Genomic DNA, 16,965 nt, shown 5'->3' with positions numbered 1-16,965 from the left:
AAAGCCAAAGTACATTATTGGGTTCAGAAATGGGACACATTAAAGCGAGCCCTCCTTATATAAATGAGCCTGCAATCTACTCCTCCATCCTGAATTCCTTATCTCCATGAACTCTGGCCACTATGCCAAAAACCTGGAAATTTTCCTAGACTTCTCCATCTACGTCACTAAATACCATCCCCAAATTGGATCATACTTCAAAGTTCCACTAAATCTATCTTATAATTTCTCTACAATCTGCCCTTTCCTATTCTAATAATACTTCACATTCATGTATCTACTGACTTCCCACAACAGCCTCCCCAATATCCCTGACTCCACTTCTTATCTCTCAATACATTTCACCCACTGCTGCCCGTTTTCTGACAATTAAGAATCCAATTATGTCCTATGTCCCAACTTAAAGCCTTCCAGTATTTCCCCAATGTAGATAGCAGCATTCCTCGCCTTACCCTCCATATTCACAAATATGTTCTGGTATTATAAAGCTCTGAGAAGTCCAATAATAATAACTGTGCACGCCATTTAACCAAGAAATGCTACCCTCCCCCCTCCATGCTCAGCATCCTATTAACAGTTCCTTAAAATCTCATGAAATGAGTTTTTCATAGAGGACACGCTGAGAAGTTCAGGCCTACAAAATAAAATCCAAATTCCTAAACTCCTTAGCATATAAGGACCTTAGTCACTGACCCCTGATTCTGTAGCAAGTTCACTTTCTGCCAGTCCCTTCCTCCCACACTAGCAGTCCCCACCTCTTCAACAGAGGTGACACAGACTGTCAATCTGCCCTGCAAAGGCCTTTATCACTGCACTTCATCGCACTGTATTGTAATTTCCTAATTACACATCTGCATCCTACCATGACCACAAGCCTAGAAAGGAATAGACTGGGTGTCACCTATTTTTGTAACCCCAGTATAGTATCTAACATACAGTAGGTGCTCAATAAATGCTTGTTGAACAAATGCTGAAGGGTAATAGCTTACAATTTCATAATATTTTGTTTTTAGTGCTTTCTCATTTGCACCATGCAAAGATGCTATAAAACAGGCAAGACAAATATGTCCCCTTTTTATACATGCTGTAATTGTGACTCAAGATTAAATAATAATCAAGGTTACTAGCTAATGAAAATTTGAAGTGAACCAAGCTCACCAGACTCTCAGGGCCTTTGGGCATAATATGCTGCTTCAATAAATTACCTACAGTAATTTTGCTCACAAAGTTTGTTTCTTATGCATGTGTTCAACTCTAATGCAAAGCACATGTTTTTTCTAAGTTCATATTTCCATTAAAAAAGGGGCAGAGGAAATTAAAATTACATACTATGAGTCAAAGATGGAAAAATGTAAGGGAGCATGAAGCTGTTCTAAAATCCCTGAGGGCGTAAGTCCTCATGGCTGATGGGAAAGATACAAATTCACTTGTTCAAACCTAGAGGCCAATGACAATTCACACTATCTAAAAAGGAGGCGCCATCACATTTTGAACAAATAGAACTTATTAAAACCATGTAACACCTAACTAAATTATAAGGCACAAAGGTTCTTTGCCTCTTACGTATCTATTATACCTAACTTGTGGCCATGTATTACTTGCCGACAGTTGTTTGCGGAGAATATATGTGGAAGAAATATAAAAAGGGTCGCCCTAAACTGATAATGACATAAGAGGGAGATAGCAAAATCCTCTGGTGAGTTTATCAAGCCTTACTGCCACTGTCTAAGAACCAGACATTCCCTGAGCCATTCTGATATGATGTGAATATTTATCTTATTCTTCACGCAAGGGAAATGAAAAAAAAATAATGTTCAGCACCACCTCCCTGAACAGATCATTTGTCATATGTCATTTACAAATGACTGGAACAAGTGATTAAAATGAAGTTTAGAGCTGATACCATTAAAGGCTCAACAGATACTAGATGAGCTCCCAAATATGATGAAATGAGAAAATTAATGTATACTTAAGAGTACATTAATGTACGACAAGAGTAAAATTTTCCTATCGTTTCAGTTTTCCTTTTCTAATACCCTACTCTACAGTTAATTAGCAGCTCCTACTGTTTCAAGTACGTAAAGCATTATTTATGAGATTTCAAGCTCAGTTTCCACACTAAGATTTTATAGTCACCCAATACAAGTCTTACAGTACAAAATAACACACTTTTAGAACTTAATTACTAACTACAGGCAATATTAACTTCTCAAAATTTTCCAAAAGGAAACTAGTAAAGTACTTTTACATATACTATGAAAAGTTCCATTTTACTGGACAATTTTAATAGAGCATAGAAGTGAAGGGAATTGGCCCTTCTACCAGCATCTCTGAATGAATCTAGTAGGAAAAAAAAAAGATTCAGAAATATAATTTAAATATGTGGCTAAATATTCTTACTCATTCCCTAAATTACCTCTAAAAAACAGGAACAAAGGCCCTGGCCAGTTGGCTCAGCGGTAGAGCGTCAGCCTGGCGTGCAGGAGTCCCGGGTTCGATTCCCAGCCAGGGCACATAGGAGAAGCGCCCATCTGCTTCTCCACCCCTCTCCCTCTCCCCCCTCTCTGTCTCTCTCTTCCCCTCCTGCAGCCAAGGCTCCATTGGAGCAGAGTTGGCCTGGGCGCCGAGGATGGCTCTATGGCCTCTGCCTCAGGCACTAGAATGGCTCTGGTTGCAACAGAGCAACGCCCCAGATGGGCAGAGCATCGCCCCCTGGTGGGCATGCCAGGTGGATCCCAGTCGGGCACATGCATGAGACTGTCTGACTGCCTCCCCATTTCCAACTTCAGAGAAATACAACAACAACAACAAAAAAAGAAAGAAACAGGAACACAAAAATACATACTAATTTCCAAAAAAAGAAATCATAAAAATACTTTGAGATTTATAAAAGCTTTTTAAAATGTTTAATTTCTCTGGATACTATTACTAAAAATCTAAAAAAAATGATTTTTATAATTTACAAACCTGTTAAAAAGTAGTTTTTAGTATCTGTATATACTTAACGACATGATAAGCACTATGAATATTTATAAATGTTTAAAGTCCACAAAAAATTAAACTGAAGTGATAAGTACACACATAAAACAATTAAAAAGATGCTATTACACTAGTATTAATAAATTAAGTAATAAAGGTGATCATTTGTTCTATATAAGAAATCAAAAGGCAGAATGATAAATGGGGTCTTTGCAAGGCAATACAGCATCGCACTGGGATGTGGAAGGACCCAGGTTCAAGACCCCGAGGTCGCCAGCTTGAGCGCGGGCTCATCTGGCTTGAGCAAAAGCTCACCAGCTTGGACCCAAGGTCGCTGGCTTGAGCAAGGGGTTCCTTAGTCTGCTGAAGGCCCGCGGTCAAGGCACATATGAGAAAGTAATCAATGAACAACTAAGGTGTCGCAACAAAAAACTGATGATTGATGCTTCTCATCTCTCTTCCTTCCTGTCTATCTATCTCTCTCTCTGACTCTCTCTCCTTGTTAAAAAAAAAAAAAAAGTTTTTGTGGTTGGCAGGGCCCTGAGAATGTATGGAGACATAGACAGGAGAAGGAGGAGAGGCAGGAGAGACAGTGGGTAAGAGGCTGGTGAGCAGCAGGAGCAAAGGACTGAGACAGTCACTGTGCAGCAAGTGACTGTGTTGGCTGGGAGAGGGAAAATGATAAGGAGTCTAGTCTGACAGGAGATGACACTTTACAGGGACAGGAGATGACACTTTACAGGAACAGAAGAACAGAAACTAGCCCTGCAAAGGGTATGGGGCAACTTCACAAAAGCCTTAAAAACTGGTAGGAGGATAGACATTTCCCTCCTCTTTCCCATGGCAGGGTTGAACTGGAGCTATCTGGTCTTGTTCAGTTCAAAAATAGGAGCACAGGCATATCTATGACACAGAGTAACTAAAAGAGCAAGGAGGCCCTGGCTGGGTGGTCAGGGGATAAAGCATCAGCCTGGCATGTGAGAGGTTCCAGGTTTGATGCCAACAGGGCACAGACAACAAGTTGATGCTTCTCTCTCTCTCTTTCTCTCTCTCCCTGCCTCCGTCTCTTCCTATCTCTCCCTACTCCCCCCCAAAAGAGTAAGGGAACAATATAATCAAAAACCTGTAGTAAGAAGGAAGAAGATGAATCTAGAAAGCAGATTGAAGAGCAGACGCCGACAGCCTGAATGGAAAGGATAACCTGGCAGGGCTTGTTCAGGGGCTGGTGTCAGAAGTCAAGGTTTTAAGCTCATGGAAACAGTAGCATCACCGATAAAAGGGGGGGGGGCTGATTTGGGATGAACATCAGTGCACGTATTTTCACATTTATGATCGTATATAGAATCTGAGGTAACAATTTTAAAACCCAGGTATAAATGTCCAGCAAGTCACTTGGAAATAACTGGACTATATAGAGCCTTAATGAGTGGAATAGGCCAGAGAAGCAAAGCTGGGAACATGGGTTTAAAGGCAACAACAGAAGCAAAGGGAAAATTTATCCACAGGACTGAATGTCTGAACAAAATAAAAAGGTAAAAACTGGGTTCTTCAGAATGCCAGCCCAATATTGATCCAGGCATTTGGTAGTTTAAACTTTTTTTCTGTAAGAATATAATCAGCGAGACAACACCAAGCCTAGACTCAACCAACTCTACAAACAAAACACCAAAAATGAGAAGACAAAAAAGTGCAATCCAAATGAAACCTTCAGGAGATGAACTGAGTGATATGGAAATAATCAAACTTCCAGATGCGGAGTTCAAAATAATGATTGTAAGGATGCTTAGGGATCTTAGAACAACAATGGATGGTCACTACGAACACCTAAATAAAGAAATAGCAAGTATAAAAATGAATCAGTCAGAGATGACAAATACAATATCAGAAATAAAGACCACAATGGAAGGAATTAAAAACAGGATAGATAGAGCAGAGAATAGAATCAGCGAGTTAGAGGACAATTGGAATGAAGGCATGAAAGCGGAGAAGAAAAGAGAAAAGAGACTCAAAAAGTCAGAGGAAACTCTTAGAGAGCTCTGTGACAACATGAAGAGAAATAACATCCGCATCATAGGGGTTCCTGAAGAAGAAAAGGAACAAGGAATAGAGATGTTGTTCAATCATATCATACCTGAAAATTTCCCTAAATTAATGCAAGAGAAACTCTCACAAGTCCAAGAAGCACAGAGGACTCCATTAAAGAGAAACCCAAAGAAACCTACACCAAGACACATCATAATTAAAATACCAAAGCTAAGCGATAAAGATAAAATATTAAAAGCTGCAAGAGAAAAAAAAGTTATCTACAAAGGAGCCCCCATAAGGATGACATCCGACTTCTCAACAGAAACACTTGAGGCCAGAAGGGAATGGCAAAAAATATTCAAAGTAATGCAGAACAAGAACCTACAACCAAGACTACTTTATCCAGCAAGGCTATCGTTTAAAATCGAAGGAGAAATAAAAAGCTTCTCAGACAAAAAACAACTCAAGGAATTCATTACAACCAAACCAATGCTGCAGGAAATGTTAAGGAGCCTGTTGTAAACAGATCAAAGTGGGAAAAGAATATAGCAAAAAAAGGAATACACCTTTAAAGAAGAAAATGGCAATAAACAACTACATATCAATAATAACCTTAAATGTAAATGGATTAAATGATCCAAACAAAAGACATAGGGTAGCTGCGTTGATAAGAAAACAGGACCCATACATATGTTGTTCTACAAGAGAGACATCTTAGAACAAAAGACACACATAGATTGAAGGTAAAAGGATGGAAAAAAATATTTCATGCAAACGGAAATGAAAAAAAAGCAGGGGTAGCAATACTTATATCAGACAAATTGGACTTTAAAACAAAGGATATAGTAAGAGATAAAGAAGGCCACTACATAATGATAAAGGGAGTAATCCAACAGGAAGATATAACTATTATAAATATCTATGCACCTAATATAGGAGCACCCAAATATATAAAACAGACTTTGATAGATTTAAAGGGCAAGATCAACAGCAATACTATAATAGTAGGGGATTTCAATACCCCACTAACATCACTAGATAGATCCTCAAGAAAGAAAATTAACAAAGAAACAGCAGACTTATTGGAAACACTAGATCAACTTGATTTAATAGATATCTTCAGAACCTTTCACCCTAAAGCAGCAGAATATACATTCTTTTCAAGTGCTCATGGTACATTCTCTAGGATAGACCACATGTAGGGGCACAAAAGTGCTCTCAACAAATTTAAGAAGACTGAAATCATATCAAGCACTTTCTCCGATCACAACGGCATGAAACTAGAAATGAATCACAGCAGAAAAGCTCAAAAATTCTCAAACACATGGAAACTAAATAGCAGGGTGTTAAATAATGAATGGATTAAGAATGAGATCAAAGAAGAAATAAAAAAATTCCTAGAAACGAATGACAATGAGCATACAACAACTCAAAATTTATGGGACACAGCGAAAGCAGAGCTGAGAGGGAAGTTCATAGCACTACAGGCACACTTTCAGAAGCTAGAAAAAGCTCAAATAAACAACTTAACCCTGCATCTAAAAGAATTAGAAAAAGAACAGCAAGTAAAGCCCAAATGTAGTAGAAGGAAGGAAATAATAAAGATCAGAGCAGAAATAAATGACATAGAGGCTAAAGAAACAATACAGAGGATCAATGAAACTAGGAGCTGGTTCTTTGAAAAGGTAAACAAGATTGATGAACCTTTAAGTAGACTCACCAAGAAAAAGAGAGAGAGGACTCAAATAAATAAAATTAGAAATGAGAGAGGAGAAATAACAACTGACACAACAGAAATACAAAATATTGTAAGAAAATACTATGAAGAACTGTATGCCAAAAAACTAGACAACCTAGATGAAATGGACAAATTCCTTGAAACATACAATCTTCCAAAAATCAATCTGGAAGAATCAGAAAACCTAAACAGACTGATTACAACAAATGAGATCAAAACAGTTATCAAAAAACTCCCAACAAAGAAAAGTCCGGGGCCTGATGGCTTCACAACGGAATTCTACCAAATATTCAAAGAAGAACTAACTCCTATCCTTCTCAAACTATTTCAAAAAATTCAAAAGGAAGGAAGACTTCCAAGCTCCTTTTATGAGGTGAGCATAATTCTGATTCCAAAACCAGGCAAAGACAACACAAAGAAAGAAAATTATAGGCCAATATCTCTGATGAATATATTGATAGATGCTAAAATCCTCAACAAAATATTAGCAAACCGGATCCAACAATATATGGAAAAAATCATACACCATGATCAAGTGGGATTTATTCTGGGGAGGCAAGGCTGGTACAATATTCGTAAATCAATCAATGTGATTCATCACATAAACAAAAAGAAGGAGAAAAACCATGATAATTTCAATAGATGCAGAAAAAGCATTTGATAAAATCCAGCACCCATTCATGATCAAAACTCTCAGCAAAGTGGGAATACAGGGAACATACCTCAACATGATAAAAGCCATCTATGAGAAACCCACAGCCAACATCATACTCAATGGGCAAAAATTAAAAGCAATACCCTTAAGATCAGAACAAGGCAGGAGTGCCCCCTTTCACCGCTCTTATTTAACATGGTCTTGGAAGTCCTAGCCACAGCAATCAGACAAGAAGAAATAAAAGGCATTCAAGTTGGAAAAGAAGAAGTAAAACTATCATTATTTGCAGATGATATGATATTGTATATAGAAAACCCTAAAGTCTCAGTTAAAAAGCTACTGGACCTGATAAATGAATTCAGCAAAGTGGCAAGATATAAAATCAATACTTGGAAATCAGAGGCATTTTTATACACCAACAATGAACAGTCAGAAAGAGAAATTAAGGAAACAATCCCCTTCACAATTACAACCAAAAAAATAAAGTACCTAGGAGTAAACTTAACCAAGGAGACTAAAGACTTGTACTCGGAAAATTACAAAGCATTGATAAAAGAAATCAAGGAAGATACAAACAAGTGGAAGCATATACCGTGCTCATGGTTAGGAAGAATAAACATCATTAAAATGTCTATATTACCCAAAGCAATCTATAAATTCAATGCAATACCAATTAAAATACCAATGACATACTTCAAAGATATAGACCACATATTCCAAAAATTTATATGGAACCAAAAGAGAACACGAATAGCCTCAGCAATCTTAAAAAAGAAGAATAAAGTGGGAGGTATCACACTTCCTGATATCAAGTTATACTACAAGGCCATTATACTCAAAACAGCCTGGTACTGGCATAAGAACAGGCATATAGATCAATGGAACAGAACAGAGAACCAGGAAATAAACCCACAGTTCTATGGACAACTGATATTTGACAAAGGAGGTAAGGAAATACAATGGAGTAAAGACAGCCTCTTTAACAAATGGTGTTGGGAAAACTGGACAGCTACCTGCAAAAAAATGAAACTAGATCACCAGCTTATACCACTCACAAAAATAAACTCAAAATGGATAAAAGACTTAAATGTAGGCCGTGAAACCATAAGCATCTTAGAAGAAAACATAGGCAGTAAGCTCTCGGACATCTTTCGGAGCAATATATTTGCTGATTTATCTCCACAGGGAAGTTAAATAAAAGACAGGATAAACAAATGGGACTATATCAAACTAAAAAGCTTTTGCACAGCTAAAGACAACAAGAACAGAATAAAAAGACAAACTACACAATGGGAGAACATATTTGACAATACGTCTGATAAGGGGTTAATAACCAAAATTTATAAAGAACTTGTAAAACTCAACACCAGGAAGACAAACAATCCAATCCAAAAATGGGCAAAAGAGATGAATAGACACTTCTCCAAAGAGGACATACAGATGGCCAATAGGCATATGAAAAAATGCTCAACATCACTAATCATTAGAGAAATGCAAATTAAAACCACAATGAGATATCACCTCACACCAGTCAGAATGGCGCTTATCAACAAAACAAGACAGAATAAGTGCTGGCGAGGATGTGGAGAAAAGGGAACCCTCCTGCACTGCTGGTGGGAATGCAGACTGGTGCAGCCACTGTGGAAAACAGTATGGAGATTCCTCAAAAAACTAAAAATCGAACTGCCTTTTGACCCAGCTATACCACTGTTAGGAATATACCCCAAGGACACCATAGAACGGCTCCAAAAGGAGAAATGCACCCCCATGTTTGTGGCAGCATTGTTCACAATAGTGAAGATCTGGAAACAGCCCAAGTGTCCGTCAGAGGACGAGTGGATTAAAAAGCTTTGGTACATATATACTATGGAATACTACTCAGCCATAAGAAATGATGACATTGGATCATTTACAATAACATGGATGGACCTTGACAACATTATACGGAGTGAAATAAGTAAATCAGAAAAAAAACTAAGATGAATCCACACATAGAAGGGACATAAAAATGAGACTCAGAGACATGAACAAGAATGTGATGGCAACAGGGGTGGGGGGGGGAGGGGGGATGAGGTGAAGAAGGAGAGAGGGGTTGGGGGAAGGGAGGGGCACAAAGAAAACCAGATAGAAGGTGACAGAAGACAATTTAACTTTGGGGGAGGGGTATACAGCACAATCAAATGTCAAAATAATCTAGAGATATTTTCTCTCAACATATGTACCCTGATTTATCAAAAAAAAGAAAAAATTAAAAAAAAAGAATATAATCTGCAATCTACTGATGATAATGATCCTGACTGGTACAGAATTCAATCAAGGTGTTCAGTATGATTTAGCAACTACCCATTTCCTGTCCGAATACTCATACCCACCATATTGTCATCAGTCCAGACATCAGATCGGGCTGCCTCTCCTTGGAATGAATCACTCCACTGTTCATCCTGTATGCTGGACTGACTGGAGGGGGCAGCCAAAGAGGGTTGGTCATTATTCTGGAGTGAGGAATGCTCTGAATCTGTGGATGAAGGTAAGGTAGGTGCTGGAATGGCATCTTCAAGAATCAAACATATCAAGTCCCCAGAAATAATCCCATATGAAGCCAAGGTCTCTTCATCTCCAGTGAGGGCATCCTTGTTGTTCAATGTAATTGCAAACCGGGTATCAGAACTGCCAAGAAAGACGGACAAGGATGGTAAGAGCTACCTATCACCATTATCCTCAACAATACATATGGAACATACAGTATATAAGATACATGGCATGATCCTAGATGAACTAAGTAATGAAAACAAAACAAAAATAAGGAACCCAAAGTTTTGGAAAAACTACCAAATTATTCATTCTTATCACCTAATGCCTAGGTTATAGACTTCTAATGGCTAAAATTCTAGCCTGGGGAATAGGATACAATAATTCTCTATCATTAATCCATGTGTTCATTAATTCTAAGACACATACTTTTTTATATTTTGACATATTTGAAATAGATGTTTCTTAAAAATCGATGACATCACAGCTTAATTGACAGTATTTTTTTCCTTTGGTGTTACATAAAACAATGTGCCTTAAGAGTGACAACAACTGAGATTCAATGAAATATAGTTTTCTTAAAATATAAGTTACATCACATTATTCCTCTGCTGAAATTCCTCCAATGGCTTTTATTTGAACTTGGAATAGCATCCTTAACATGGCCTCTAAGCCCAGCACTTGACACAACCTGCCTCTCCTACCTCATCCACCTTGTGCCGTCCCTCCTCTCACTGACTTCTCTAGTCACATGAGCTTTCTATTCATCCTCAAGATAGATCAACTTCATTGCAGCCTTTGTGCCTCTGCATTTGCTCTTTCCGCTCTTCAACTGACTATTTCCCATCATTCAGGTCTCAAATCAAATGTCACCATCATTCTATTCCAGTCTCATGTTTTACTTTTATTGTAACATCACTATTTGAAAATATATTTATTTGTTCTCTCTTCCCAAACCACCATATTAGAATTTAAGTTTCACGAGTTCAGGTATCTTGTCTATCTAGTTCAAAACTATCTGCAGCTCTTAGCAGAAATATTTGTGGAGTAAGTGCAATCGGCATTAGTTGGGAAGATTTAAGATGAGACTGAAGTCGGACTACCCATTCAATGTTCTTACAGAACAGTTAGCTTATGTTGGTGCCCAAATACTAGACCCACATCCTAAATAAATATTCTTAATCACAAAAAGTAAGATAAAGGTATGTCAATTACCGAATACAAATTCACCCTCCTATGATAAGTACAAGTTCCCTTCTTATTGATGACCAGTTATGATGTCCTTTACTGGTAAGACTGCAGAAATTCAAAAGCTCACAGGAAAACAAGCCAAGAGCTCTAATTATCCTGAAGCAGTGAACTCCCTCACCCTTTCTGCATCACAAATTCTCTGACCTGGAAAGAATAACCATCATTTCACCAAGTAGTAGTGAGGAATAACTGACAAACAATTGTGGAACATTTTATAAGATATTTACATAAAGCAGCTCTGACTTCATTAATTTCTTAAAAAGTCAAAGGATGAAGTCCTTTGAAAAATCATGCTGTTTATTCTTTCTTACAGTGCTGCATTTTTGAAAGTGCTTAAATAATTGCTTTTCTTTCACATGTAAATACATTTTTTTCTTACCAATTAGAATGTCTTTGGTTGAGAAATTAAAAACTACTACTGCTTATTAGAAAATGAGTAGCTATGTTTCTATTTTCAAATTTTTTGATAAATGTTAAAATCTGCCCATTGCCCAAAAAACAACCACCTCAACTTTGGCAGAAAAAAGAAAAGCACCTCGCCCTGGCCGGTTGGCTCAGCGGTAGAGCGTCGGCCTAGCGTGCGTAGGACCCGGGTTCGATTCCCGGCCAGGGCACACAGGAGAAGCGCCCATTTGCTTCTCCACCCCTCCGCCGCGCTTTCCTCTCTGTCTCTCTCTTCCCCTCCTGCAGCCAAGGCTCCATTGGAGCAAAGAAGGCCCGGGCGCTGGGCATGGCTCTGTGGCCTCTGCCTCAGGCGCTAGAGTGGCTCTGGTCGCAACATGGCGACGCCCAGGATGGGCAGAGCATCGCCCCCTGGTGGGCAGAGCGTCGCCCCTGGTGGGCGTGCCGGGTGGATCCCGGTCGGGCGCATGCGGGAGTCTGTCTGACTGTCTCTCCCTGTTTCCAGCTTCAGAAAAATGAAAAAAACAAACAAACAAAAAAATAAATAAAATAAATAAAATAAAATAAAAATAAAAAAAGAAAAGCACCTCAAGTGAATGATGTGTGTATGGATCATTTGTCACAAGAAAAGGTTTTTTTTTTTTTAATACAATGTTCATTCAAACATCTATTTGTAGAAAATGTAGAACTGCCTGCTTAATAAAAATGTCAAGTTTCCCTCCCCTACAGAAAAAGGGAAGATCTATTTCTAAAGTAATATATGGTTTTCCAGAACAGGCTTTAAAAAATAATTGTTTTCTGAAATTGTAGGGGTGGGGGATTAAAAGGGGGAAGCTTTTAAGCTGATCAGGAAACCCCATCCTAGAAACGTCAGGCTTTTAAAAATACATTCTATAGCAACCCCAGATCCATTTGCTTAGCAAAGACACTTTAAAAATAATGTCAATAGGAACATTTGGTTTTTTCCGAAGTTAGAGGCCGGGAGGCAGTCAGACAGACTCCCGCATGCACCCTGACCAGGATCAACCAGCATGGGGCAATGCTCTGCCCATCTGGGGCCCTCCTAGCGCCTGAGGCGGAGGCCATGGAGCCACCTCAGTGCCTGGGCCAACCTTGCTCCAATTGGAGCCTTGGCTGTGGGAGGGAAAGAAAGAGATAGAGAAAAAGGAGAGGGAGAAGAGTGGAGAAGCAGAGATGCGCGTTTCTCCTGGGTGCCCTGGCCGGGGATAGATTTCAGGACTTCCACACACCAGCCGACGCTCTACCGCTGAGCCAACCAGCCAGGGCCAATATGAACATATTTTAAAACTGTCTATTTATTATAGAATGAACATACATTCAGAAGAATGTAATTTACTTTCACAAGTTGAAGCTTCCAGTTAACCAGCCTCCACTGTAAAAACAAACTTCAAAAAGAAACTAACTTGGGCTCCTAGGGTAAAAAAGGAGTCACATTGGGTTTCACATTCTTATAGGACTGACCCCCCTAAGTAAAAAATAATAATACAATATATACACATAGCTGAAAATATCTTAAAAAGGAAAGTTAATTTTGAAATCTGTGGTGAGGTAATGAAGTCAGCATGCAAAACACTTAGGTTTAACACCAAGAAATAACAGGCATGTCACATGATTAAAGGTTATTATGTCAACACCTCATTTTTTGTTTTTATCTTAATTTGGGGGTAAAAAATCAGGCTTCCTTTTATGCTGAAAAAATGGAATGGTAAGAAGCTCATAACATGACCTCATTTTATTCAATTCCCTAAAAGTCTGTAAAAGTCTTACAAAAAAGAGCCACTTAATTAGCAGAAAGGTTTTCTTTTGAAGAATTCACCCAAAAAGCCCCAGCGAACATCTTTTCTTTTTCCTCCTTAGCACAAATTCCTTACTTGCTTAGTGCCTGAAGCGGACTACCCTTACTTTTGTCCCTCGACTCCCAGATTCCTGCCCCAAAGATACCCCCCTTGACTTCTCAACGTCACTGCCCCCAGCAGCAAGCTCTCCACAGTCAGCCTAAGGCCAACGTTTACGTTGGTTTCAGGTGGGGGAAAAGGCAACATCTCGCCCAGAAAAACAGAATGACCTGAAACACCCCGACACGCTGTTCTTGGTAAAACCCCGAAGCCGGACATCAGAGCGCTCAGCGCGGCGCGTCCACCCTCAGTGAAGCCTGCGGAGTCCAGCAGCCTCGGACGGTGCACGTTACAGGTGGCCTCGGGCCGGGCCCGATCCCTAACTCCTTCTAGTCCTTTCCAAACTTTTTCACGGAAACACCCCGGCAGCGGGAGAGGCTGGAGTGACATCCGTAAAAGCCTGGAGAGGTTTCACCCAAACCGAACCTGTCATTTCCAACTTTCCATCATCAAGGGCGGGAGACTCGCGCGTGCTGGCCGAGTTCTGGTTTCGTTAACTGGGGAAACGGAAGCGGTGGCTCACCCTGGCGGGGTACGGAGTCCCCGAGACGCCGGGCCATGTTCTCCGCCAGCCAGGATGCAGCCCCCGCGCACCGCCAGCCTGCGCGCGACGCCCGCTCACCGCCCGCCTCACGTGACGGCCGGGCCCGCGCCACCTGCCACGCCTCCCGGGCCGCCCGGTCGCCTCTCCTCGGCCGCGTACCTGTACCCCCAGGTGGGCAGCAGGGCCTGGCTCAGGTGCACACGCAGCTGCCCCAGCGTTGGCTCCTCCTCTGGCATCTCCAGCGGCCAGGTGTGCTTCTGAAGCCGCACCCGCAGCTTCATGGCGGCGGCAGGGCCCAGGGGCCTGGACCCGAAGGCGGCGACGGTGACGACGGCGCGTCGGGACAGCTTCTGCCTCCAGCAGCGGCGACCCCGGAGCGGCGATTACCGGAACTGGGGGTGCTGGTGAGGTATGACGCCGCCGGCGGCTCTCTGGGACCGGGGCGCTCAACCCCTCTTTGGAGGGCGCCCTCTGGAGCTCACCCCGCGAGCGCAGACTGGCCGCTGGGGACTTGCGATCGGTGACTCGGCGCTCCACGGCGCCACCTGGGAGCACGAGGAGCACACCGCGCAGGCGCAAAGACTGACGCGGTGCCTGGGTGTCCTAACTGCTCCGCAACCGTGGCAGTTCTCGCTCCTTCCCGGTGTTTCTGGAGAACGTTAACCGTGAAGCGGATACACCCACAGCGCACCTCGCCGCCCCACAAGGCCCGGGCGTGCGTGGCTGTCACCCGTTTCCTCCCATTCCAGCAACATGTACACCTGTAGTCAGAGATCTATGTCGGAGAGTGTATTATTGATAGAATTCTTTTTGCTGCATAACAGTCACCCCAAAGCTGAACACCTTGAAGCAACAAACGTGTATTGCCCCACGAGCTCCACAATTCAGGAGTTGTGGCCTGGCTTGGCTGGGTGGTTCTGTCTTGGCCTCTCATGAGATTAAAGCCAAAGTCTAGACCAGCAGGTTCTCAAAACTTTTTTTTTTTTTTTTTTTTTGTATTTTTCTGAAGCTGGAAACGGGGAGAGACAGTCAGACACACTCCCGCATGCGCCCGACCTGGATCCACCCAGCACACCCACCAGGGGGCGACGCTCTGCCCACCAGGGGGCGATGCTCTGCCCCTCCGGGGCGTCGCTCTGCCGCGACCAGAGCCACTCTAGCGCCTGGGGCAGAGGCCAAGGACCCATCCCCAGCGCCGGGGCCATCTTTGCTCCAATGGAGCCTCGGCTGCGGGAGGGGAAGAGAGAGACAGAGAGGAAGGAGAGGGGGAGGGGTGGAGAAGCAGATGGGCGCTTCTCCTGTGTGCCCTGGCTGGGAATCGAACCGGGACTTCTGCACGCCAGGCCGACGCTCTACCACTGAGCCAACCGGCCAGGGCCTCAAAACTTTTTGAAGTTGGAGCGCATTTAAAATCCTACAAATAAAAAATAAATAAATAAATAAATAAAACCCTACAAATAATTGTAGGTGCACTATATACAAGTTTATGAGAAATATGTTTTAATAATTAAGTCAAATATTAAAGAAAAAATATAAAGTCCAAGTGTGCTTTTATGGTAATGAAATGAAATAAATACAAGATTAAATTTATTCTGACATTAAAAACATTTTTATGTTACATTTTTTGAGTTACGCTTTTTAGAATTCGTAAAAAGTTAAAAATAAAAAATGACAAAATTATCTTTTTATATATATATATAGATACATTCTTAATAAGAATAAATTCAGCAGGTCCCGGCACGAATGTGTTAAGTTTTTTCATTCTTGTGTTTATGAGAAACATGAGCCTGATGTGTCCTTCCTAGTGATTTCTTCAATGTTTGGGCATATATTTGAAAGGCAAACTCTCATTTCTTGTCAATACATTGAAGAATTCCTCTCTTTTTACTCTTAATTGTGTTGAGTGCAGAAAACCCCCACCATACATAGCATCTTAACTTTACACCAAACAAAAGATAGAAGAAATTTGCCTCCAGTCTTTCTGGGAAATATAGGGGGTAGTGTAAACAATCCAGCACCACAGCTTAACAGCCTTTTGCAACCTAATCAGGCAAGTGAGATGGGGGGTTGGGCAGACTGTCAGTTTACAGCCAATTCCCCACACCTCTGTCCCCCAAAAATCTAAACTCCAAAAACCCTGTTGGTTTTTTGATCCCCAACAGGCACATATCTCTTGGAATACCATAGAGTGCACCTAGAAATCTAGGGCACACCAGTGCGCCCCGGTGCACACTTTGAGAAAGAACCACTGGTCTAGACCAAGATTTTAGTCATTTGAAGTATGGACTCTGGCCTGGAATCCTGCTGCCAACAAGGCTCATTCATATGACCGGTGTCAGGAGGCATCAGTTTTTCAGTGCATTGACCCCACATAAGGCCACTCGAGTGTCCCCATGACATGGCATCTGGCTTCCCTCAGAGCAAGAAATCCCAGAGAGACCAAAGCAGAAGCCACCGTGGCTTTTATGATCTAGCCTCAGAAGTCACCAACACTTTCGTCGTGTTCCTCCATTGATTGCAAACCAACACTTCACTGTGGGAGGATCAACCCAAATACATGACTACCAATCAGGGATCCTTGAGAGCCATCTGAGATGCTACCATAGAGGTTCTGACAATAATCATGATGATAACTTAGATGAAAGAGAGAGTATCCAAGTGTCATCCTTGTATGATAGCCATTGTCCAAATCATAAGAGTTGAATCGAGTTTCTCCCCATAGGTGGCAGTACTTGTCCACATCCTGACCTTCATTAAGGAAACCTGTATGGATCACCTCCTTTGTGCCAGATATCCTAGTGCTAAGGACTCACAGATTGAAAAGACATGTTCCTACCCATGCAGAGTTTACAGTTGAGTGAAGCAACTCTTGCAGTAAAGCATAAAAAGTGTCTTGTTTATGAAAGAGATAAGAGAAAGCCCTGAG

General features: G+C 41.3%; 1 protein-coding gene across 2 annotated transcripts in view; it reads right to left on the bottom strand.

Annotated features, from left to right (window-relative positions):
- Positions 1–15,010, bottom strand: part of FBXO7 (F-box protein 7) — a 28,698-nt gene extending 13,688 nt beyond the window's left edge. The window contains exons 1-2 of one of the 2 annotated variants that reach the window (XM_066358233.1): positions 14,199–15,010; positions 9,770–10,064 (exon numbers count right to left, since the gene is read on the bottom strand). In XM_066358233.1, the coding sequence (XP_066214330.1) occupies positions 9,770–10,064; positions 14,199–14,320 (417 nt within the window). In that variant the 5' untranslated portion in view covers positions 14,321–15,010. Of the gene's footprint in view, positions 1–9,769; positions 10,065–14,018; positions 14,176–14,198 lie in introns of those variants that run through there. The other variant, XM_066358234.1, reaches the window with a different exon arrangement.
- Positions 15,011–16,965: the final 1,955 nt, after the last annotated feature.

Source organism: Saccopteryx leptura, chromosome 1, assembly GCF_036850995.1.
Source record: "Saccopteryx leptura isolate mSacLep1 chromosome 1, mSacLep1_pri_phased_curated, whole genome shotgun sequence".
In the NCBI taxonomy this organism is placed as follows: Eukaryota; Metazoa; Chordata; class Mammalia; order Chiroptera; family Emballonuridae; genus Saccopteryx; species Saccopteryx leptura.
This window is presented reverse-complemented; position numbering and strand designations above follow the sequence as displayed.